We start from the raw sequence: 26,390 nt of genomic DNA, 5'->3' as shown, positions 1-26,390 counted from the left end.
AGTAGACAGTTTGATTTCACAGAAGTTTGATTTACTTGGAGTTATATTGTGTTGTTTAAGTGCTCCCTTTATTTTTTTGAGCAGTGTAGTTACAAACGACTGGATTCTCCAACAAATCCTATCATCCCCTACCTTCAAGGGTTTTCAAATGAGCCTTTGTGGGGCAGTGGTTAGAGTGCAGTACTGCAAGCTGCTTCTGCTGACTGCTGGCTGTAGTTCACCAGTTCAAATCTCACCAGGCTCAGCCTTCCATCCTTTCGAGGTGGGTAAAATGAGGATCCAGATTTATGGGGGCAAGAGGCTGATTCTGTAAACCACTTAGAGAGGGCTGTAAAGGACTATGAAGTGGAATATAAGTCTAAGTGCTGTTGCTATTTTCCTTCCTCCCTCCCTCCCTCCCTCCCTCCCTCTGTTCTGTCGGCCTCTCTGGTAGACTCCTCCCGAAAATTCACAGGTACAAATTGCAGACACACACACACGTTTGAAAATTCAAAACAATGTTCTTTATAATGAAAATTCACTTAATAAACTAAGCCCTCTTTTTCTATAGCAAAGAGCACTCGTCTCCAAACAAACTGGTAATTTGTACAAATCCCTTATCAGTTCTGTGATACTTAGCTTGCAGCTGTGAGGCAATTCACAGTCCTTCTTCTTTCACAAAGTGAAACACACTTTGCTCTGGTTTAGTTTCAAAGCGGGGAAAAATCAGCACACAAAAGGTCAAAGTCAGCAAAGCAGGCACAAAACACAATGATCAGATAAACCTCCACAATGGCCAAACCCACAGGCTGCTATTTATAGCAGCCTCACTAATTATCACAGCCCCACCCAACCACAGGTGGCCTCATTTTCTTTGATAATCTCTCAGTTGTTGTTGCCTATGCATCGCTCTCCGCATGTGTGGCTGTATCATTAACTCTTGTTCTGAATCCAAGGAGGAGAGAGATAATTGATCTCCTTCTGAGCTGTCTGCCACACTCTCCTCCTCCCTGTCACTCATGTCTTCTTGGTCAGAGGAGCCTTCATCAGCAGATTCCACCGGGGGCAAAACAGGCCTGCAGCATGTGGATGTCTCCCCCACATCCACAGTCCTTGGGGCAGGAGCTGGGCCAGAGCTAACCACAACACCTACCTACCTACCTACCTTCCTTCCTTCCTTCCCTCCCTCCCCTTCCCATTCCATCCCATCCCTTCTCTATTCATCCATCCAGTCCCAGGTTGACTCAGCCTTCCATCCTTCCAAGGTGGGTCAAATGAAGACCCAGATTGTTGGGGGCAAGAGGCTGATTCTGTAAACCGCTTAGAGTAGGCTGTAAAAGCACTATTTAAATGGTATATACGTCTAAATGCTATTGCTACGCTACTTCTATTCTCCCTCACTTCCAGCCATCCAAGTGGCATCTCAGCATCTCTGAGCCCACTGAAATTTTTCCAGTAGTTTAACTCCAAATTCTGCTTCTTCTGATTCAGAATTTCTGCATGTGATTTAAGTAAATACAATGGCAGTAAACAGTTTTGGGCCTTGCCTTTCCCAGGTTTTAGTTCCTCCATATTCTATGTTAAGAGTTGGTTTTGAAGGAATTACTGCTTTAGACAGGAAGCCTGAGAGTGGAGAGGATGGCAGAGAGGGGGGCCATAGGCTGCCTCTGCAAACCTCTTAGAGAGGCTGTAAAGCTCTGTGAAGCGGTATATAAGTCTAAGGGCTATTGGCATTCTAGTACTGTTCAGGGATTATAACATGGTGGAACCAATCCACGAAAGGGTTTGAAGACACCACAAAAGTGTTCTGCTTACTTGTGGATGTAGAAACTGCCAGCTAACTGTGCGTTTAATGCTCCATTGCTTGCCTTGGTAATTTGTTCAAAGTTATCTGCTTTGACTTTTTTCCCTGCAGAGTTGTTTGATTGATTGTTTGTTTGTTTATTTGCTTGTTTATTTATTTGTTTGTTTCTTTGTTTCTTTGTTTATTCGTTCATCCATCCATCCATCCATCCATCCATCCATTCATTCATTCATTCATTCAATTTTTATGCCGCCCTTCTCCTTAGACTCAGGGCGGCTTACAGCATGTTAGCAAGAGCACTTTTTAACAGAGCCAGCCTATTGCCCCCACAATCCGAGTCCTCATTTTACCCACCTCGGAAGGATGGAAGGCTGAGTCAACCTTGAGCCGGTGATGAGATTTGAACCGCTGTCCTTCAGATCTACAGTCAGCTTCAGTGGCCTGCAGTACAGCACTCTACCTGCTGCGCCACTCGGACTGTCAGTGTAACTCCATGTGACATAAGAGCTGTAGAAAGAAAAGCACACAGCAAGGGCTTATTCTGAGCTATGTTCTTCCAAGGTTGCATCATTGCATTCAGAACATTTTCAACATCGCCGATGTGCAGTGTTTATTATGGTTATGATTAATAATGATAGATTGAGTAGTTCCTCTTGGCTTTTGGCTCTGAACCCAGAACAATTAGACCTGCCCTGTAATTATTTTTCAAATTTAATTGTCAAATTTAATTTAGATGGACGCCCATTGATGTCATCTTGTGTTCTGAGCAGGGGTGGGTTCTGGCTTACCTTGCTGTTGGCTTGCTTCTTGACATGCTGCGTGCGCACACTGCGTGGTTGGGCGCACACATGCGCAGTGCTAAAAATGGGACTTCCAATCCGACAAGAAGTTGGGGAAACAGGTGGTTTCCAACCTCCGGAGGATCTCTGGGGTGGGGGGAGGCTGTTTTTGTCCTCCCCAGGCTCCTAGAAAGGCGCTGAAGCCTGGGGAGAACAAAAAAATAGGCATGCCATGCTTATTTGGTGGTGGTGGTGCCACATGCACAGGGGCGCATGAAATTGTCAGGGTAGGCACACATGTGCGTGACCCCCCCATTTCTCCCCCTTTTGGCACGCAAATCAAAAGAGGTTTGCCATCGCTGCTTGCAAAGAGGCAGCCTCAACCACTCCTGAAGGTCCTCACTGGCATCTCCTACTTAATCCCGCCCTGAGTACTTGAGTATTGCTGGAGCGATGTGCCCTGTTCTGTGCCTTGGGTGCTTGTGCTGTGTCTCCTGACACATTTGATGCGTGGACTACTTTCCCGGACTTCGTTGGACATGGTTACCCCAGTGACTCTTGCCATAGTGAGCCCAGAATCTGGATCTGTGCAAAGGTGGTCCTTTCTGAGGACCTGGGGTTTTTTGGGGGGTGGGGTTGAATAAACACCTGCAGAGACTCTTTATCAGAGCTGCATTTGCGGGAACTAGCCAGCCCAAGCAGCAAACCAGCCCAACCAACTAACCAACCCAACTAGCCAGCCACAGACCAATAGATATGGAGTTGAAGTCTTCAATGAAACACAGCAGCAGTAGGAAGTCTAGCAAAAATATATTTACTTCTTATTTACACTACTAACAGTTTCTGGTCACAATTCAAAGTGTTGGTTATGACCTATAAAGCCCTTCATGGCACCGGACCAGATTATCTCCGGGACCGCCTTCTGCTGCACGAATCCCAGCCACCAGTTTGGTCCCACAGAGTGGGCCTTCTCCGGGTCCCGTCAACTAAACAATGTCGTTTGGCGGGACCCAGGGGAAGAGCCTTCTCTGTGGTGGCCCCAGCCCTCTGGAACCAATTCCCCCCAGAGATTAGAATTGCCCCAACCCTCCTCGCCTTTCGTAAGCTTCTTAAAACCCACCTTTGCTGTCAGGCATGGGGGAACTGAGATACTCTTTCCCCCTAGCTCTTTACAATTTATGCATGGTATGTTTGTATGTATGTTTGGTTTTATAATAAGGGTTTTTTAGTTGTTTTAATATTGGATTGTTACATGCTGTTTTTTATCACGTTAGCTGCCCCGAGTCTACGGAGAGGGGCGGCATACAAATAAATAATATTAATAATAATTCTACTTTACTATACATACATTACACCAGTATGTCACTAGTATCTCACTACAACTATCTCAGTTACAATACCTCACAGGAACCAACAGATCAATACAGCAATACAGCAGCTTCTTAGCACACTTCTCTCGAACAGCAACAGAGCACAGCTAACTGAGAACAGAGAGCTCTTGCATAGTTAAATACTATTTACATAATTACCAGGTTGCTGCAGCTCAACTGCCTCAGAATGACTCAGCATTCTCAACAGAGGCCTACCTTCTGCATTAAGATATTATCTCAGGCTTTTTAATTCCTGATAATCTTGGGTGTGGGTGTGAGGCCGAAGCCATCGTTTTGAGTTAGAGACTGTGGCCTGCCACAAGTAGAATAGTATTGTGAGAATTGGGGAGGGATGGTTTATTTATTTTATTTATTTATTTATTCATTTGTCCAATACACAAATACATAGGAAGAAAAATAGACATGTAGCAATATATATATCAGGGTAAAGTGAACTTAGAGGAGAGGATATATGAAAGAAAGAAAATATATATGATAAGTGAGAGAAAGGAAAGACAATTGGACAGGGGACGAAAGGCACACCAGTGCACTTATGTATGCCCCTTACTGGCCTCTTAGGAACCTGGAGAGGTCAATCGTGGAGAGTCTAAGGGAGAAATGTTGGGGGTTAGGGGTTGACACAATTGAGTCCGGCAATGAGCTCCACGCTTCGATAACTCGATTGTTGAAATCATATTTTTTACAGTCAAGTTTGGAGCAGTCTGTATTAAGTTTGAATCGGCTGCGTGCTCTTGTGTTGTTGCGGTTGAAGCTGAAGTAGTCATTGACCGGTAGGACGTTGCAGCATATGATCTTGTGGGCAATACTCAAATTGTGTTTTAGGCACCGTAGTTCTAGGCTTTCTAGGCCCAGGATTATTAGTCTATTTTCATAGGATATTCTGTTTTGAGTGGAGGAGTGAAGGGCTCCTCTGGTGAAATATCTTTGGACATTTTCAAGGGTGTTGATGTCTGAGATGTGGTATGGGTTCCAGACAGATGAGCAGTAGTCTAGGATGGGTCTGGCAAAAGTTTTGTATGGTTGCATGAGGGGGAAAGATACTAGCCACAACAAATTCTTTCCTGAAGTTTCAAGGTCATCCTTTGTTCAGCACCAGCCGGAGGTACAGGGGAGGATCGTGGACATTGAGAGAAGGGGAGCGGTCTATGTGATGCGCCACCCCGGCTTTCCAGTCTGTTCCCTACTTCCAGTGATGGGCAGTAGCCCACCCCTGCCTACCTCCTTTCTCTTTTGCAAAGCACCACATTGCTGCTTTAAGGTGGTGCGTGTTTGTTATTTTTTTAAATAGTTGTGTTGATAATTGTGTTGCTTTAAAACAGTGCTTTAAAGTTTAAGATGTCTGGATTTCTGGGGAATACTGGGATTTGAAATTCACACATTTGAAATTCACACATTGTAAACTTGCCAAGGTGGAGAATTCGCTGCTTTAAACTGAGAGCTCATGGCGGTGGGGACCAGCTGTCACTCACTTTTTTCAGTACCATCATAACTTCCAGCAATCGTTAAACAAATAGTTGTAAGTGAAAGACGCTCTAGAACAGTGATGGCGAACCTTTTTTGCTTTGCATGACAAAAGAGGAGAGGTGCGTGGGATGTCACGCGTGTGTGTGCCCACACCCGTAATTCCATGTAACCCCCCACGCATGCAAGTGTGACTCCACCACGATCATTTTTCACTCTCCCCAAGTTCCAGAGCCTTTCTAGGAGCCTGGGGAGGGAGAAAACAGCCTCCCCCCATCACCGGAGGTCCCAACTTCCAAATGGGCCATTTTGGGCCTTTGGGTGGGGTGGGAAAGGCTGTTTTCACCCTCTCCAGGTTCCTAGGAAGGCTCTGGAAAGAGAACCCCCGCCCCCCAAGATTTCCGGTCCAATCAAAAGTCGGCAAATGGGTAGTTTCCGGCCTCCAGAGGACTTCTGGGGGTGGGTGGATAGGGAAAGTTGTTTTTGCCCTCCCCAGGCTTCTAGAAAGGCTCTGGAGCTTGGGGAGATCAAAAAGCAGGCCTTCCCCAATTGACTATTTCCTGACTTCAATGTGCCCACTGATGTGGCTCCACGTTCACCATCACTGCTGTGGAATGTCCCCAGGGTGCTTTTCTTTTCCCTGGGTGTTAAACAACCAGGGAGTTTATACAGTGGTACCTTTACCTAAGAATGCCTCTACTTAAGAACTTTTCTAGATAAGAACCGGGTGTTCAAGATTTTTTTTGCCTCTTCTTAAGAACCATTTTCTAGTTACAAACCCTAGCCTCCGAAACTGTAACCGTAAAAGGTGGGGAGAAGCCTCCGTGAGGCCTCTCTAGGAATCTTCTGGGAGGAAGCAGGGACGGAAAAGGCAGGGAGAAGCCTCCATGGGGCCTCTCTAGGAATGTCCTGGGAAGAAACAGGGCCGGAAAAGGCAGGGAGAAGCCTCTGTGGGGCCTCTCTAGGAATCTCCTGGGAGGAAAGATGGCCAGAAAAGGCCGGGAGAAGCCTCTGTGGGGCCTCTAGGAATCTCCTGGGAGGAAACAGGGCCGGAAAAGGCAGAGAGAAGCCTTCGTGGGGCCTCTCTAGGAATCTCCTGGGAGGAAACAGGGCCTCCACCCTCCCTGTGGTTTCCCCAATTGCACGCATTATTTGCTTTTACATTGATTCCTATGGGAAAAATTGCTTCTTCTTACAAATGTTTCTACTTAAGAACCTGGTCACAGAACGAATTAAATTCATAAGTAGAGGTACCACTGTATAACTTTCACCAAAGGAGTCTTCTAGTGAGAGGATCTGTTGCTGATGTCCTGACGCCAAGTTCTTTCTTTTTTTTCTCTTCCAGAATAAAGTCTTGAATGTGGATGGTGTCAAAGTAAAACTGCAGGTAAGCCAAGCCATGTATCTGTTTTGTTGTTTGGCTGCCCCTGCGGCTTTTGTAGAGCAACCAGCATCCTGCCAGATTCAGATGCTATTTATTTGTTAGCTTCTGTACTTGCCTCCTGGACTCAGGATACCCAGAACATCTTGTCACAGGCAGAGTGAACAGCCAGCCTGAGCTGACTTGGGGGAGATGTTCCAATAAATATTTTCTGAACAAACCCGGCAGGTGTTTCTAAATTAAATTGGTACCTTCAGTTCTTCTCAAAAGCCCCAAGAAGCCAAAGCTGCACCTGAAATATGGAAGTTACACTGCTGAAATAATGTTATACTGCTGGACAGAATTCTGTGAATGGAATAGAATAGTAGAAGAGACTAAGAATAGAATATTGGAATGGAATATGGAAGGGAAGGGAATTGAATGGGGAATGGGAATAAGACTATGGACCAGTGTTTCCCAACCTTGGCAACTTGAAGATATCTGGACTTCAACTCCCAGCATTCGCTGGCTGTGGAATTCTGGGAGTTGAAGTCCAAATATCTTCAAGTTGTCAAGGTTGGGAAACGCTGCTATGGACAAAGGATAATTGGACAAACAAGGAATTTATAAATCATACATCATAGTAATTAGATACAATCATAAATCATAAGATTAAATCAACAAAGTGATAGTCATAAACTATACAATAGCAATAGCATTAGCATTTACATTTATATACCACTTCACAGTGCTTTATAGCCCCCTCTAAGCCTATTGCCCCCAACAATCTGGGTCTTCATTTTACCAACCTTGGAAGGATGGAAGGTTGACGCAGCCTTGGGTCTACTGAGATTCGATCTGCCAAACTGCTGGCAGCCGGGCATCAGCAGAAGTAGCTTGCAGAACTGCAATCTAACCACTGCACCAACGAGGCTCTTTACAAGGTTAACAGTGAAGAGTTCCCTTAAGCACACACTGTAGACCTGAACATGTGGCTCTGCTTTTCCTCAATCATATTCGTTGTTGCTGTTCAGTCCCACGTGTTCCAAATCTCTTTTCTGCCAATCTCCTGGCAAATTAACACCTAGCTAGTGGTCTGCGGTCAGGAAGAGACAGAAGTGGGCAACCTGATCCAGAGCCACGGCAGCCTCTATCTAAGTGGCTAACGAGGTTCATTGAAGAATTTCCCATGGTGGTTGCCCTCAAACATCTGTGGAAGTCCAAGCGGAGCCAGGAAGCATCTGTGATGGATCAAAGACCAAGGTTGATAGTGGTGACTAGACTCAAGCTGATCACAAAATGATGTGCCCAATGTTCTGTCAGGCTCTCTGGTAGACTCCTCCCAAAAATTCACAGGTACAAATTTTTTGTACCAAAAATTCAAATTTGTATAGCAAAGAACACTGGTCTCCAAACAAACTGGTAATTTGTACAAGTCCCTTATCAGTTCTTTGATACTTAGCTTGCAGCTGTGAGGCAATTCACAGTCCTTCTTCTTTCACAAAGTGACACACATTTTGCTCTGAGTTAGTTTCAAAGCGGGGAAAAATCAGCACACAAAAGGTCAAAGTCAATAAAGCAGTCACGAAACACAAGGATCAGATAATCCTCCACAATGGCCAAACCCACAGGCTGCTCTTTATAGCAGCCTCACTAATTCCCACAGCCCCATCCAACCACAGGTGGCCTCATTTTCTTTGATAATAATCTCTCAGTTGTTGTTGCCTATGCATCGCTCTCCGCATGTGTGGCTGTATCATTAACTCTTGTTCTGAATCCAAGGAGGAGCTAGATAATTGATCTCCTTCTGAGCTGTCTGTCACACTCTCCTCCTCCCTGTCACTCATGTCTTCTTGGTCAGAGGAGCCTTCATCAGCAGATTCCACCGGGGGCAAAACAGGCCTGCAGCATGTGGATGTCTCCCCCACATCCACAGTCCTTGGGGCAGGAGCTGAGCCAGAGCTAACCACAACACCCAATGACAAACAACTAGTAATCAAGTGTACCATCTCCAGATCATGCTCTGAAATGCTCCAAGGTGAAAACCTGGTCCAATATGTCCAGCTTTGTGGGTTAAGCCAAGTTGTGTCAGCAATAGGAGAAATCTCTTTCCAGAATCTTCACATACCTCAAACTGAGAAGTGATGGTCACAACAAATCTCCGAGAGGTCCACGGCTGATCTGAAATGTCTTTTCATTGATCATGGTAATAGCCTCTTCGTTTCTCAAGGATGTCAGTAATGCACAAGTTTGCCACCTACACTGATGCCCTTATCTCATTTGGCCAAATTATGTCCGTGCCACTATGACCACCCAACTCCTCTTTCATTTTACATACATGAAATTATTCATGTGAAGCCCCTGAGATGCTTTCACAGTCTTTCTATCGACAAAGACTTTGGAAAAAATTCAGAGGAGCAACTAGTATGATCAAAGACCATTTGAAGAACATATAAGTCCAAATTTGGACCGGGAGTCACTGCTCACAGTCACTCATGCCCTCATCACCTCGAGGCTCGACTACTGTAACGCTCTCTACATGGGGCTACCTTTGAAAAGTGTTTGGAAACTTCAGATCGTGCAGAATGCAGCTGCGAGAGCAATCATGGGCTTTCCCAAATATGCCCATGTTACACCAACACTCCGCAGTCTGCATTGGTTGCTGATCAGTTTCCGGTCACAATTCAAAGTGTTGGTTATGACCTATAAAGCCCTTCATGGCACCGGACCAGATTATCTCAGAGACCGCCTTCTGCTGCATGAATCCCAGCGACCAGTTAGGTCCCACAGAGTGGGTCTTCTCCGGGTCCCGTAAACTAAACAATGTCGCTTGGCAGGACCCAGGGGAAGAGCCTTCTCTGTGGCGGCCCCGGCCCTCTGGAACCAACTCCCCCCAGAGATTAGAATTGCCCCCACCCTCCTTGCCTTTCGTAAGCTGCTTAAAACCCACCTCTGCCGCCAGGCATGAGGGAATTGAGATACTCTTTCCCCTAGGCCTCTACAATTTTATGCATGGCATATGTGTATGTATGTTTGGTTTTTATAATAATGGGTTTTTAACTGTTTTTAGTATTGGATTATTATTATATACTGTTTTATTCCGAGTCTGCGGAGAGGGGCGGCATATAAATCCAATAAATAAATAAATAAATAAATAAATAAATAAATAAATAAATAAATAAATAAATAAATAAATAAATAAATAAATAAATAAATAAATAAATAAATAAATAAATAAATAAATAAATAAATAAATAAATAAATAAATAAATAAATAAATAAATAAATAAATAAATAAATAAATAAATAAATAAATAAATAAATAAATAAATAAATAAATAAATAAATAAATAAATAAATAAATAAACAAACAAACAAACAAACAAACAAACAAACAAACAAACAAATAATAAAGTAAGTAAGTAAGTAAGTAAGTAAGTAAGTAAGTAAGTAAGTAAGTAAGTAAGTAAGAAAGAAAATAAATGCTATGCTATTGCTAAATGTCCCCAGTTTCAACCCTCTACCTCAGTGTTTCCCAACCTTTTTTGAGTCGCGGCACATTATTCACATTTACAAAATCATGGGGAACATTGAGCGGGGGAGGGGCGCGGGGGAGGGGCGCGGGGGGCTAAAAAAGTTTGGACAAAAAACCCTCTCTTCCTCCCTTTCGCCCTATTTCTCTCTCCCTCCCTCTTTCTTTCCCTCTCTCTCTTTCTCCATCTCTCTTTCTATCTTCCTTCCTCTCTTTTTTGCTCTTTCTCTCTCCCTCCTTCCCTCCCTCTTTCTCTCTTTCTTGCTTTCTCTCTCTCGCTTGCATTCTCTCTCTCTCTTTCTCTCTCTCTCTTGCTCTCTCTTTTATTCTCTCCCCCCTTGCTTTCTCTCTCTCTTTCCCTTGCTTTCTCTCTTTCTCTCTCTCTTGCTTTCCTTCTCTCTTTCTCTTTCTCTCTTGCTTTCTTTCTCTCTCTCTCTTTCTTTCTTTTTTTCTCTCTCTCTTTCTTGCTTTCTTTCTCTCTTGCTTTCTCTCTCACACACACTCTTTCTCTTTTCTCTCTCCCTTGCTTTCTCTCTCTCTCTCTCGCTTTCTCTCTTTCTCTCTCTCTTGCTTTCCTTCTCTCTCTCTCTCTTCCTCTCTTCCTTGCTTTCTCTCTCTCTCACACACACTCTTTCTCTCTCTCTCCCTTGCTTTCTCTCTCTCTCTTGATTTCTCTCTTGCTTTTCTCTCTCTCTCTTTCTCCACTGCATCTGGAAGGAGAGTCCAACATGGGTAATTCACCAATCTTATTGGTAGAGACTGAGTTAATTTAAATATTTAAATATGAGGTAGTCACCGCCCCTTAGCAGCCCCCAATACCTCAGTTTTAAAAACTCAGTCTAAGTGTAGAGACTGTTGAGTTTTCTTCTGTGTAATAAAAGTGTTTAATGTAATATCACTGTTTTTAATAATAATTTTCTTTCTCTCTTTGTTCATTTCTCTCTTTCTACAGGACTGACTGGAATGAAGAGAGGATCCGGACGGGGTCTCTGCCCTCCGCGGGCACCACCCCCACCATTCTTCTCCTTGGGTTTCCCTTCCCTCAGCGGGTACTATGCCAATCAAGGAGCGACTCAGCCTGGGGTCACTGGCCTCAGCGGCCAAACCCGGCTGCCAGCCGAAGGTGAGGGGGTCAGCCCCCCTCACTGGGAGGCTTGGAAATTGCCGCCGTTTGAATAACGAGGAAAGACCTGGCTCAGGGCCAGCGCCTCTCAGCTGTTCGGCGCTGAATAATAAAGCGCCGCCGCCGGAGACGCCGCGGGAGCCGCCGATGCGTCCAAGGCTCAGATCGGCACATTTGGACCTGGCTGCAAGGCTGCAGGGCTGACCTCCTCACTAGGAAATGATTTCCTGAGGGGGGTATAAGGCGATTGGGATCGCGGCGGCTGCCATTTTGGCCAAGAAATTCCCGCGCCCGCCATTCCTGAAGCGGGTGACAGTTGCTCTCCGCCCTAGCAACAGGGCGCGACCAACAAATTAACTGCGCAGGCGTGTGCTTCTGAAGTGCCTGGCGCCATTTTGTTGAGATCGTGTTACCGAGTGACACTTATTCTCAACCTGTCTGCAGTCTTTCGTTGAATAAATATCAACAGTGTGAATTGTAAGTAAATATGGCTGATAAAACCCCTGACAAGGCGTCCCCATCTGTAGTGCCTGTGGATAAAGGCAAGTCAAAGCCTAAAGAAAAGTCTAAGACCCAGGCTTCTTCCTCCTCCCTCAAGGAGGCAGAAAGGAGGATAAAAGCGTTGGAACAGAAGTTAGAGGCAGCCCTTTTGACATCAGGGAACCCCTCTTCCTTTTCGGGACAGCTGCTACCACAGCCCAGGGATCAGCCTGCTCCACAATCTGGGTGGAAACCATCTGAGACTTTGTCAGACAGGGACTGGTCACCTGATAGACAGGTCCCCTTTGGGCCTGCTCCTCTGGCGGGATTACAAGCGAGGCCAGGGTCTGCTGCCCACTCAGTGAGAAGTGCTCCTTCAGCCACCTTCACGCCCACTGCAGCTGGGCTTAGGGTGCAACCAGACACCTGGCAGCAACTGTCACCAGCCTTGCAGGGCCTCATATCAGATGTATATACTCAAGGAATGGCAGCTGGGGTGCATCAGGCTACTCCTCACCCCCGTCCAGCTCAGCCCAAAAACCTGTGGGCTGCACCGCCCCTCTCGGGTGGGGGGTCTTGGATGGAGGATCCTTCACCCTTAGAGGACACAGAAAGGGAATACGAATTTTCTGATGATGAGACACCACAAGAACAACCTGTAGTTGCTGGTCTTTTTAAAGCTCCTTTATTCAAACTGTTGCTGCATAAAGCCAAACAGGTGGCGGATTTGCCAGGTTCCACTAAAGCAGCAGACACCTCTGAAGGGCCTAAGCCATCTGCTGTGTTATTTAAGGAACCCCAGCCAGAAACTGAGCATGTACCATCATCTGACATATTTCGACAAAGTCTTAAACGTCCATGGCAAGCCCCTGCAGCAGCACAAGGTCCTTCGGTTATAGAAAGGAAATTCTATACACTGGATGAGGATATGGAAAAGCTGTTGGAGTTTCCTCCCATAGATAAGCCTGTAATGACTTTGATATCAAAGGCCTTGGTTCCCTCAGAGACAGGCGACAGCTTGAAACCTGAGGATAGGAAGGCGGAGATTTTGCTGCGAAAATCTCATCAAATGGCCAGCTGGGGGTTTCGTGCAGCTACCGCAGCTTCCTTTTTTAATCGGGCCTCCATTATGTGGCTGCAGGAGGTGCAAGCCCGCCTTGGGCCCGAGGACGGCAGGTTGCGCCAGGACATAAGTAAGCTGCTGGCAGCGGCGGAGTTTTCGGCGGATGCCACCCTCCACGCAGCTAAATTTTCCGCCCGTGGGATGGCAACGACTTTGGCTTCTAGGCGTCTCCTCTGGTTGCGTAGTTGGCCAGCTGACCTCAAATCCAAGTGGAACTTGGCCTCATCTCCATACCAGGGGGAAAAACTTTTTGGGGAGGCTTTGGACCCTGTCCTCATCGAGGATAAGGACAAAAGAAAGACCCTGCCTAGAGCATATCGGCGCCAGGAGCGTAGGCCTAATCCCTACAATCGACGTCAGCCATTTCGGTGGGACTCGTCCTTGTCTGCAGGGCAGAGCAATAGACCGTACACACAAACCCAGTATGGCCAGCCCACCTTTCGAGGGGACCGTGTGGCCTTTCAGGATAGGCCCAGGGGGTTCCAGCAGGCTCGGCGTCCATTCAGAGGGAACCAAAGGGGCTTCAGGCGCACAAAATGACTTGACTGCCTTTCAGCCCATAGGAGGCAAACTTCAAAGATTCAGTGCCTCTTGGAGGAGTACCTCCACCGACAAATGGGCTATAGCAACCATATCACAGGGACTGCGCCTGGAGTTTCTGCAGCCCCCGCCAAACCGATTTGTGACTTGTCCGCTAATTCGAGACCCAACCAAGCAACGTCATCTGCAACTGGAGATAACTCATCTTCTCAAGATTCAAGCGATAGAGATGGTGCCCGAGCATGCCAAGGGCACAGGGTTCTATTCCATTGTGTTCCTAGTGCCGAAGTCATCAGGGGGCTTCAGGACTATCCTAAACCTGAAACTCCTGAATACTTTCATTCGGTATCGCAGATTTCGCATGCACTCCCTACAATCGATCTTGGCCTCTGTTCGGCACAACGATCTCCTCGCCTCTATCGACCTCAAAGAGGCTTACCTGCATGTTCCGGTTTGGCCAGCACATCGTCGATACCTCAGGTTTTGTCTCAACGGGGTCCACTACCAGTATCGGGCCATGCCGTTCGGCCTATCTTCGGCTCCCCGTACATTTACAAAGCTGATGGACATTCTGACAGCACATCTAAGGGCCCAGTCCGTAAGAGTTATGGCATACTTGGACGACATAATCGTTATGTCCAAGTCTATGGTTCAAGCGCAACAACATCTGGCGCTCACACGGGAAACTCTGGAGAGACACGGGTACACGGTCAACGTGGAGAAGAGCCATCTTCATCCCACCACTTCAATCCAACACCTCGGTTCCATCATAGACACTGTAGAGGACACGGTCTCGCTAACACCAGAAAGGGTCCTCAATATACGAAGATTGGTAACCAGCCTTCGTCGACAAAGGCAAATACCGTTGGCAACATTGTCCAAGGTACTAGGGACTATGGTCTCATCCATAGGGATTGTGCCATGGGCTCGCCATCACATGAGGGGCCTCCAATGGTTTCTCCTTCCGGCCCAGAGGGACAAGGTGAGTCACTCCCACCGAAAGGTGCGACTCCCAGCTTCAGTCAAACAGTCGCTGGCTTGGTGGTTGTCCCCAGCTTTGATCCAGGGTTCTCCTCTTCACAGCCACGAGCGGGTGATCATCACAACAGACGCCGGCAACAGAGAGAGAAAGAGAGAGAGAAAGCGGAGAGAGAGTGGAGGGCGGCTTGCCAGTCTGCAGCCCCCTGGATCAGCAGCCCCGCATGGCCCCAGCACGGACTCCGCCGTCGCCTTCGCCTCCGCCTAAGAGGCAGCAGCCACATTCACCCCTTCGCCCTCTCAGGTGTCCATGGCGCTCAGCGCCCGGCCACGCGCCACCTCCGCCTCTCGGTACCCCGCCTGACTTCTACCTGCAGGAATGTGGGGCGCCACGAAGGGCGGCGCTTGAAAGCCACCATGGCGCCGTTGTCATCACGGCGCAAAGCCACACAGTCCCGGATCGCTTGCTTCTCCGGCCAGCAAGCAGGCTGCCTGGGAAAGCGGCGCGCTTTTTAAACACGCGCTTTTCAAACGCGGCGCTTTCCTAGGCAGCCGACTTTGCTGGCCGGAGAAGGGAGCGATTCAGGAGTGCGTGGCTTTGCGCCACTTCAAAAATTTCTGCAGGGGGGTTTCTTAATGGCTGTGCGGGCGCACGCCCACGCAGCTTAGAAGCAACAGTGGCCGGTGCCCTCCCACCTTGCCCTAAAAGCTCACTTGCCGTCACCGCCAGGGAAGCTCCAGCCAGGCCGGGCTCGCGGCACACCTGACCATGTCCCGCGGCACACAAGTGTGCCGCGGCACACTGGTTGGGAAACACTGCTCTATCTTAACCGCTGTGCCTGAGTATATAACCCAGTGTGCAAAGAAGAATGACTTTCAACCAAGATGTATCCTGGTTCTGTCACTCAGGATGATTAATTTGTTTATTTTTTTAAAGAAAATATTTCAGTCTAAATATTATCTGCCATAATTCAAGTTCATTATGAAGTCCAAGTAGATAAACATTAGAAAACAGTAATTCAGTGGAGAAGATTGTCAGTGTTGTGATATGAATAATAAATTACAAATACTGTAATACCAAGTAGCAGTGCTACATGAAGAATTCTAGTCTACAGCTTCCAGCTTCATTCACTGCTTCCCAAGATGATGTCATGAGAACAATACCTGGATCTCAATACCAGAAGGTCTCCAGAGATACTATGTGAAAGAAGGAGGAGGAGGAGGAGGAGGAGAAGAAGAAGAAGAAGAAGAAGAAGAAGAAGAAGAAGAAGAAGAAGAAGAAGAAGGGGAGGAGGAGGAACTAGAACTCCTCCTCCTCCTCTTGGAGTAAGATGAAGAAGACTGAGTTGTTCCCCCCCCCCAAACCTTTAGAGTGTGAAGCATTGTTGTTGTGATGGTGGTAGCCTTCCATGAGGCAAATATTGACCAAACATGCAGCACAACAAAGGGGGCCTTTTCTTACCTCTGGTGAACTACTTTGGCATTTCTAACAAATTAGTTGAATGTTTCAATTTCTTCCACACTGGAAGCAATTCATAATTTGAAAGAATCACTGAATTTTGGAGCAGCTCATTTTCTTTTGAACTTTATACCAATTGTGTAGAAAGTAAACAAAAAGAAAAAGAAAATGGACCCTGAGGAACATTACAGTGAAGAAGGGCTAACATTACTTCAGGCTCACCTCATAGCATCAGTTGGATGATGAGCTTATGAACTTACCTATCTTCTGTTGCTGGAAGTCTGAAGGGCTATTTAGGAATTTGGTCTGTAAATTTTAAAGTACAGTGATACCTCGTCTTACGAATGCAATTGGTTCCGGGACGAGGTTTGTAAGGTGAAAAGTTTGTAGGATAAAACAATGTTTCCCATAGGAATCAATGGAAAAGTGATTAATGTGTGCAAACCCAAAACTCACCCCTTTTGCCAGCCGAAGTGCCCGTTTTTGCACTGCTGGGATTCCCCTGAGGCTCCCCTCCATGGGAAACCCCACCTCCGGACTTCCCTGTTTTTGTGATGTTGCAGGGGAATCCCAGCAGTGCAAAAATGGGTGCTTTGCTGGCAATGGGGAATCCCAGCAGCACAAAAACACGGAGGTCCGGAGATGGGGTTTTGAGGACTTCCTTGTTTTGGGGATGCTGCAATTTTGCTGAGGCTCCCCTCGCTGGGAAATCCCACCTCTGGACTTCCGTTGCCAGGAAAGCGCCCGTTTTGGCACTGCTGGGATTCCCCTGCAGCATTGCAAAAACACGGAAGTCCGGTGGTGGTGTTTCCCATGCAGGGGAGCCTCAGGGGAATCCCAGCAGCTCAAAACCGGGTGCTTCGCTAGCAACAGAAGTCTGGAGGCGGGGCATCCCGGTGGCGGCGGCGGCTTGGGTTGGTAAGGTGAAAATAGTTTGGAAGAAGAGGGGGAAAAAAATCTTAAACCCCGGGTTTGTATCTCAAAAAGTTTGTATGACGAGGGGTTTGTAAGACAAGGTATCACTGTATCTGTTTGTTCTCATATTTTCCCCCTGCTAAAGTTAAATTTACTCAAAAGTAGAGAAGGTAATTATGAACATATGCTTAAGTTTAGTTTGCTTTGAGGTTCATATCAACTCCTCTTTTTCATTTCCTATTTTCTTTTTCCAAAAACATAAAAAGGTTGGTCACTTTATGTTTTGGCTCATTTAACTTGAATATACAATTGTGTGTCTTGTTGTCCTCTTGTATCCCCTGGAAGAAGTGTGAGATAAAGGCAGTTGTTAACTATATTTGCCTGGAACAATAACATCGCAAATAGATTTAAATAATTAACTGTAGATACAAAAACTGGCACAGTTATTTGCCTGAGAGACTTTTCCCTGAATATCACCACCCCCACCCCCGTGCTAAATTCCATCAGGAAAATTTATTGATAGTTCCAAAAGAGTCACTCAACCACAACAATAGTAGTTTTTAAACATTTTACTGACAAATGGGCCATTAAAAAGAAATGCTGCCAATTTTCTTTGAGAAACAGTATCTGTTTGGATCCAGATCAAAATAGCTTCACTTGGTCTATTTGAGCTGAATGTAAAACAGTGCTCGTGGCTAAATTAAATCTGCCGTTAATTTTAGTGCGACAAGTATAGCTACTGCGTCCTGGATGCAATTTATTGAAAGGGAAAATTTGTGTTTGGGATTTGTAATACAGTGGTACCTCTACCTAAGAATGCCTCTACTTAAGAACTTTTCTAGATAGGAACCAGGTGTTCAAGGTTTTTTTTTGCCTCTTCTCAAGAACTATTTTCCACTTACAAACCTGAGCCTCCGAAACTGTAACCAGAAAAGGCGAGGAGAAGCCTCCGTAGGGCCTCTCTAGGAATCTCCTGGGAGGAAACAGGGCCGGAAAAGGCAGGGAGAAGCCTCCGTGGGGCCTCTCTAGGAATCTCCCGGGAGGAAACATGGCCGTAAAAGGTGGGGAAAAGCCTCCGTGGGACCTCTCTAGGAATCTCCTGGGAGGAAACAGGGCTGGAAAAGGTGGGGAGAAGTCTCCATGGGGCCTCTCTAGGAATCTCCCAGGAGGAAACATGGCCAGGAAAGGCAGGGAGAAGCCTCCATGGGGCCTCTTTAGGAATCTCCTGGGAGGAAACAGGGCCGGAAAGGCAGGGACAGAAACATATTGATTTGAATCCACAGTTGTTTATGTGTTTATGGGTATTTTGTCAGAGAAATATAGTAAAGAAATGTATATTTAATTATTCATGTAATAACTGCAGCTATAATTGTATTTGGAACATGGGAAAAATCCTAAAACAGGGAGAGATGGTTAAGAAAATACTAGAATGTGCAGAAATGAATAGATTTGCAATGGCGAATAAAAGAAAAGAAGAAACAGAGTATTATAAGTTATGGGAGTGTTTTTATCATTGATAGAGACTAAATATAGATTAAAGGAGATATGAAATTAAATGAAGCAAGAAGAACGTTTTGATAGAAGATAAGTTAAATCGAACTGTATATATATATATACACACACACACACACACACACACACACACACACACACAGTTTTTGCTGAATTTTTAAAATTAAGGGAGACTAGGATAGCGCTATTTCGGCCTTATTCCGACCTCATCAGCTAGCCATACCGTTACTGGGATTTGATCCTGGGGCCTCTGCCTTGTAAGGCAGAGAATTATATATATATATGTTTTCGTAGATTTTCACGGGTACAGGTATGAAGGTCTTGGCATATTCATGTTTCTTCCCATGCAGGATTTAGAGATTTCTGGCGACGAGGTCCCAGTCGTCATCTTCAGGCTGGTGCTTCTGTCCTTGTTCTAGGTGTTTGCCCTAGAACAAGGACAGAAGCACCAGCCTGAAGATGACGACTGGGACCTCGTCGAAATGTCGCCAGAAATCTGTAAATCCTACACGGGAAGAAACCTGAATATGTCAAGACCTTCATATATATATATAATGGTGATAAATGTGAAAATGTTGACATAAAAATTTTGTACCCACATGACACACTGATGGGTTGATTATGTAATGTTCGTTGGAGGGAAAAATATGTTTAAATTATTTTAAATTATTGAATTATTGAATTGTCCCATGACGAGTTGTCCTATTCCATCAGCACTTTGCCTGCATGACGACTTCCTTTTTCATGTGCTTTTCTGCTTTTTGCTCTTTTCAGATTTGGGACACGGCTGGCCAGGAGAGGTTCCGCAGTGTGACCCATGCTTACTACCGGGATGCTCACGGTAAGAACCTTTATGTTGTTTTGAGAAGTCAGCTCCTTGTGGAAGGAGGTTGCCATCCTGAATACACTGCAAAGCCCTACCTGCGGTCTTCCCCTTTTTATTTTTATACTTAAAATCGAGCTTCGGAAGATGACAAGAAATGTAATTCACACACTTGCTTACTTGTGAAGATGATCCTGCTTGTTCATTTCCCTAGATTAGGGGCATTGATCAATTCTTGGCTGTGCCAGCCGATCGGAGCTTGTTAAAAAAATAAACAGTAAGAAATGATACAAACAAGGAAGTTTGTAAGTGAGGGAAGATGAAGTAAGGGTGATGGAAGAGAACAATTTAGGGGTAGTGATTTTTGACAGTCTCAAAATGTGTGAACAGTGCGGTTGGGCAGTAGGGAAAGCGAGTAGAATGCTTGGCTGCATAGCTAGAGGTATAACAAGCAGGAGGAGGGGGATTGTGATCCTGCTGTATGGAGCGCTGGTGAGACCACATTTGGAATAACACTGTGTTCAGTTGTGGAGACCTCACCTACAAAAAGATATCGAACAAATTGAACGGGTCCAAAGACGGGCTACAAAAATGGTGGAAGGTCTTAAGCATAAAACTTATCAGGAAAGACTTCGTGAACTCAATCTGTATAGTCTGGAGGACAGAAGGAAAAGGGGGGACATGATCGAAACATTTAAATATCTTAAAGGGTTCAATAAGGTTCAGGAGAGAAGTATTTTTAATAGGAAAGTGAACAAAAGAACAAGGGGGCACAATCTGAGGTGAGTTGGGGGAAAGATCAGAAGCCATGTGAGAAAATATGATTTGACTGAAAGAGTAGTAGATGCTTGGAACAAACTTCCAGCAGACATGGTTGGTAAATGCACAGGAACTGAATTTAAACATGCCTGGGATAAACATACATCCATCCTAAGATAAAATATAGGAAATAGTATAAGGGCAAATTAGATGGACCAGGAAGTCCTTTTCTGCCGGGTTTAGGACATTTAGGACGAGTCTACAGAGAGGGGCGGCATACAAATCTAATAAATATTATTATTATTATTATTATTATTAATAATAATAATAATAATAATAATAATATTGTTATTATTATTATTATTGTTGTTGTTGTTGTTGTTATTATTATTATTATTATTATTATTATTATTTTGCCTCCGCCAGTTGGATGAAGCTCTTTCTTACGCAGCAGCTGATCAGCCGCTGCCTTCTCTCCTTCGCCCAAAGGCCCCTGGCTCTTTGCCCCAGCCCTTTCATCACAAAAATCCACATTCAGCCACAGCCTTTTGGCCACATGGGACACTTCGCCACCATCCAATCAGAACGGCCCTAACAAAATGCTACTTTGGGAAGGAAAGAATGGGACAGTTCGCTCTTTCATACACAGACACACACACCAGTTCTAGTCTGACCCCCTTCTCATGCAGGAGACTGACAGTGTCTCAGGTCACAAACTTCTCCTTGTAAAATTACAGTTTGAACTAAAACACACACATAAAATCATCAGGCCAACAAACTACAACCTCAGCAGTATTCAGAGTGTTTATGGAGTAAAAGGAAATAATAGATTTAATGGATAGTTTTGCTAAAGAGTGCTTTAAAAAAAATAGGCTGAAATTAATGTTATCGTTAAAGATTAATCAAGCAAAAATATCCTGAAATGTAGAAAGCCAAAGGGCTGCTTACTTGTACCTTGAAAAGATAAAAGAGCATAAAAAAGACTACAGATAGAAGATAGAAAGAAGATGTAGTAGAAATATATGGAACTGCACACACCCCAAATCCCTGATACATATGGAGATTTGACCATTGGACACAAGCCAGATATTCTGAAAATAATGTTAAATGGCCCTCAGATAATATTGCTAAAGACAAAGCCACAGGAGTTGATGAAATACCAGAGTAACTGTTTAAAATGTTATATGGTGATGCAGTTAAAGTGCTACACACAATTTATAATCAGGTGTAAAACACAGCAATGGCCAATTGCCAAAAAACAGGAAAAGGAGCTTTTATTTTCAATACCAAAAAGGCAGAATTCCAAACTACCCAAAATTGTACTTAGACGTAGCCCTTGTTTACCAATTGTCTTGCCTGCCGACTGTTTAAAGTTGCAATAGTATTTAAAACAAAACAAAACAACAATTTGCATCCCACAATCACTTGCACACCATCTGGATGCTTCACAACCAGTTTCTGAGAAGCAGAGTTAATGGAGATTGTGGAAATATAACCACAAATTGGGGTTGTGTGATGTGTTGCTTAATGACCGTACTGATTTGCTTAACAACCAAAGAAGTGACAGTATGAGCTATAGTAAAACCTTGCCTATCGCTGGTGTTACGTTTGAGACCCGGCCGCGATAGGTGAAATCCGCGATGGGGAATTTATCGACTGATAATACTTATTTAAGTATTTATATTGTAATTGTTTGGTAAGTTTTCATTGTTTTAAGTGTTTATAAACCCTTCCCACACAGTATTTATTTTAGATACAGTATTTAAATACAGTATTTACAATTTTAGATATATTTTTTTTGAAAAACCTGTCGATCGAGTTCCACGGGCTGTTTAAATCTGCCGATTGACTTCCTCAGAAACCCGCGAACCAGCGAAGATCTGCGAATGATTTTTCTAATTAATATTTCTTGAAAACCCGCGATGAAGTGAAGCCGCAGTAGGTGAAGCGCGATATAGCGAGGGACTACTGTATTATCACATGATTTTCTACTTAGCGACTGCAGAACTGAGACATAACAACTTCCATCCTTCTGAGGTCGGTAAAATGAGGACCCAGATTGTTGGGGGCATATAACTGACTCTGTAAGCCTCTTAGAGAGTATTATAATGTGCTCTGAAGTGATATACTGTATAAGTCTAACGGCTATTGCTGTTGCTATAAGCAACAGCTTTGCCGGTTCCAATTACTACAGGTAGTGAGATACTTAGCCGAGAAAACTCAAAGTTATGGCAAGACACAAGCTGGATTCAGAAAAACAACCCCACATCACATTATAAGACCTGGCAGGTCATTTTTTAAAAATCAGTGGGTTCACTTTATTTTCTGTGAATGAACTGGCACAAATTTAAAAAATGAAATTCTGATGCCTGCTCTCAAAAGCAGGTATGTACACACACACACACACATCACAAACACACAGGCACAGATATGTATACATACATGTACCCGAGTCTTCGGAGAAGGGCGGCATACAAATCTAATAAATAATAATAATAATAATAATAATAATAATAATAATAATAATAATAATAATCGTTATGTCGGGCTCTCTGGTAGACTCCTCCCAAAAATTCACAGGTATAAATTTCAGACACACACACGTTTGAAAATTCAAAACAAGGTTCTTTATAAGGAAAATTCCCTTAACCTAAGCCCTCTTTTGGTATAGCAAAGAGCACTCGTCTCCAAACAAACTGGTAATTTGTACAAGTCCCTTATCAGTTCTGTGATACTTAGCTTGCAGCTGTGAGGCAATTCACAGTCCTTCTTTCACAAAGTGAAACACACTTTGCTCTGGTTTAGTTTCAAAGCAGGAAAAATCAGCACACAAAAGGTCAAAGTCAGGAAAGCAGTCACGAAACACCACGATCAGATAATCCTCCACAATGGCCAAACCCACAGGCTGCTATTTATAGCAGCCTCACTAATGACCACAGCCCCACCCAACCACAGATGGCCTCATTTTCTTTGATAATAATCTCTCAGTTGTTGTTGCCTATGCATCGCTCTCCACATGTGTGGCTGTATCATTAACTCTTGTTCTGAATCCAAGGAGGAGCTAGATAATTGATCTCCTTCTGAGCTGTCTGCCCCACTCTCCTCCTCCATGTCACTCATGTCTTCTTGGTCAGAGGAGCCTTCATCAGCAGATTCTACCGGGGGGGGGGGCAAAACATATGTGACACACGCAGAGAAGAGAAGAGACGAGAAGAGAATTCTTTATTGGCCAAGTGTGATAGGACACACAAGGAATTTGTCTTTGGTGCAGATGCTCTCAGTGTACATAAAACAAAAAGATACATTTGTCGAGAGGTACAACACTTAGTCCTAGGGTACAAATAAGCAATCAGGAAACAATCAACATCAATATTGTAAAGATACCAGCAACAAAGTTACAATCATGCAGTCATAAATGAGAGGAGTTGGGTGATAGGAAAGATGAGAAATTATGAATTCACTGGACAATTTTTTGGGATGGTCCTTGAGCGAAAGGTCCACCAAAGGTGTGATGCTGCAGTTGCTGGACAAACCAAGTCCTAATTTAGTCACAATTTTATCTTACCTCGCTATTGCTTTTGGTTTTATGTTTGCAATCGTCACAGTCTTACTTTATACATTTACCTTGTTAGTTATTTGTACTTGTGAGTGTTACTTTGCTCAGTGGAGAGGGAGGATGACAACTGAATCACAAATTCTAATTATCACCTGGAGTTTGCCACAGAGCGTGTTATGCTTGCCCTGCCTTGGAGTGAAATGAAGGAACATCCCCTCCCTCTGCTTATTATGGGCTTTCATGATGTGACACACAACCTCTTTTGGTGATGTGACGCAGCCTCTTCAAAGCGGCTGTGCTTCTCCCATCAAAGAGAGGGAGGATAAAGGCCCTTCAACAGGGTTTTGAAGTCAAGCTCCGCATTCCCAATGTGAATTTCTAAGTGAAGACCTGAGAGGTCTGTTTGCCTTTTTGAGGTCACGTCAGCATCTTCTTTCGGGTCCAAAGATGGGCTACAAAAATAGTTTAAGGTCTTAAGCATAAACCTTATCAGTAAAGACTTCATGAACTCAATCTGTATAGTCTGGAGGACAGAAGGGAAATGCAGAGGGGACACGATCGAAACATTTAAATATGTTAAAAGGTTAAATAAAGTTCAGGACGTAAGTAATTTTAATAGGAAAGTGGACCCAAGAACAAGGGGGCACAATCTGAGGTTAGTTGGGGGAAAGATCAGAAGCAACGTTAAAAAAAGTATTATTTGACTGATAGAATCATAGATGCTTGTATTGGCAGTTCTCTGTTAGCAAATACTTCAAAAGAAAAGGATTTAGGGGTAGTGATTTCTGACAGTCTCAAAATGGGTGAACAGTGCAGTCAGGCGGTAGGGAAAGCAAGTAGGATGCTTGGCTGCATAGCTAGAGGTATAACAAGCAGGAAGAGGGAGATTATGATCCCGCTATATAGAATGCTGGTGAGACCACATTTGGAATACTGTGTTCAGTTCTGGAGACCTCACCTACAAAAAGATATCGATCAAATTGAATGGGTCCAAAGACAGGCTACAAAAAGGGTGGAAGGTCTTAAGCATAAAACGTATCAGGAAAGACTTTATGAACTCAATCTGTATAGTCTGGAGGACAGAAGGGAAAGGCAGAGGGGACACGATCGAAACATTTAAATATGTTAAAGCGTTAAATAAAGTTCAGGATGGAAGTGTTTTTAACAGGAAAGTGGACCCAAGAATAAGGGGGCACAATCTGAGGTTAGTTGGGGGAAAGATCAGAAGCAACGTGAAAAAATATTATTTGACTGAAAGAGACATAGATGCTTGGAACAAACTTCCAGCAGACGTGGTTGGTAAATCCACAGTAATTGAATTGAAACATACCTGGGATAAACATAGATCCATCCTAAGATAAAATACAGTAAATAGTATAAGGGTGGACTAGATGGACCATGAGGTCTTTTTCTGCTGTCAATCTTCTATGTTTCTATGTTTCAAAAATAAATAATAATAAAATAATAAATACTTTATTGTCATTGTCAATACAACGAAATTGTCATGGACAATGAAAGTTACCTGACACTCAGAGGCCAGTCTCAACACACATAACAATTTTTTAAAAATGCCCCACCCACCACAAATTCCGCAACCCGAACCCCCCAAACATCTACACAACAGACCAAGTAATGCTGTCCAACAGCTCCTTGATAGTGACCCTTCAGTTCATTGTTAAGTGCAATTATAGCTCTGGGATAAAAAAACTGTTCAGAAAACATTGTGGTTTGAGTTTTGATTGTTCTGTATCTTCTGCCAGAAGGCAGCAGTCCAAAAAGATTGTAAGCAGGATGAGAAGAGACTCTGAGGATGTTGTGCACCTTTCCAAAACAGGGAGATGCGAAGATACCATCCAGGGTGGATAGCTGGAGCCCAATGATATTCTGGACAGTTTTAATAATTCTCTGTAGAAACTGCTGCACCGAGGTCTGTTATCAGGTGCGCGGCCATGCAATTCAATTCAATTTATTAGTTTTGTATGCCGCCCCTCTCCGAAGACTCGGGGCGGCTCACAACAACGATAAAAACAATATTATAATGGCACAAATCTAATATTAAAAATAACTAAAAACCCTATCGTAATTAAAAACCAAACAGCACATACATACCAAACATAAATTATAATGAGCCTGGGGGAAAGATGTCTCAAATCCCCCATGCCTGGCGGTATAGGTGGGTCTTAAATAGTTTATGGAAGACAAGGAGGGTGGGAGCAATTCTAATCTCCGGGGGGAGTTGATTCCAGAGGGCCGGGGCCGCCACAGAGAAGGCTCTTCCCCTGGCGCCCGCCAGACGACATTGTTTAGTCGACGGGACCCGGAGAAGGCCAACTCTGTGGGACCTTATCGGCCGCTGGGATTCGTGCGGTAGCAGGCGGTTCCGGAGGTACTCTGGTCCAATGCCATGTAGGGCTTTAAAGGTCATGACCAACACTTTGAATTGCGGCCGGAAACTGATCGGCAGCCAATGCAGGCCACAGAGTGTTGTAGATACGTGGGCGAATCTGGGAAGCCCCACGATGGTTCTCGCGGCCACGTTCGCAGCTGCGCATCTTAGAGGAAACATAGTTTCTGCCACGCATGCAAATGTGATGATCAGCTGTCCTTCGTGCACGGGGCAGTGCTGAAAACTGGTGTGCGCATGTGTGCCGGCCAGCTGATTGTCGGGTGTGCAGATGCGTCGAAACCCAGAAGTTCAGCTTTTCCGGACCCCGATGAGCGTTTGTGCATGTGCGCAACGTTTTTGTGTGACCTTTTAAGCACTTGGTACCAAAAAGGTTTGCCATCACTGGTATAGATTCTCCTGCTCGTGCAGG

At 44.6% G+C, this 26,390-nt stretch overlaps 1 protein-coding gene across 2 annotated transcripts in view; it reads left to right on the top strand.

Moving 5' to 3' along the window:
- The window catches only part of RAB26 (RAB26, member RAS oncogene family), a 239,807-nt gene that overhangs the window by 169,128 nt on the left and 44,289 nt on the right, over positions 1-26,390 (top strand). For both annotated transcript variants that reach the window (XM_070760894.1, XM_070760893.1), the window contains exons 3-4: positions 6,760-6,801; positions 19,211-19,277. In XM_070760894.1, the coding sequence (XP_070616995.1) occupies positions 6,760-6,801; positions 19,211-19,277 (109 nt within the window). The remainder of the gene's footprint in view (positions 1-6,759; positions 6,802-19,210; positions 19,278-26,390) is intronic.

The sequence above is a fragment of the Erythrolamprus reginae genome, chromosome 9 (assembly GCF_031021105.1).
Source record: "Erythrolamprus reginae isolate rEryReg1 chromosome 9, rEryReg1.hap1, whole genome shotgun sequence".
Taxonomy (NCBI): Eukaryota; Metazoa; Chordata; class Lepidosauria; order Squamata; family Dipsadidae; genus Erythrolamprus; species Erythrolamprus reginae.
Note: the sequence above shows the minus strand (reverse complement) of the source record. Positions and strands in the feature narration are given on the sequence as shown.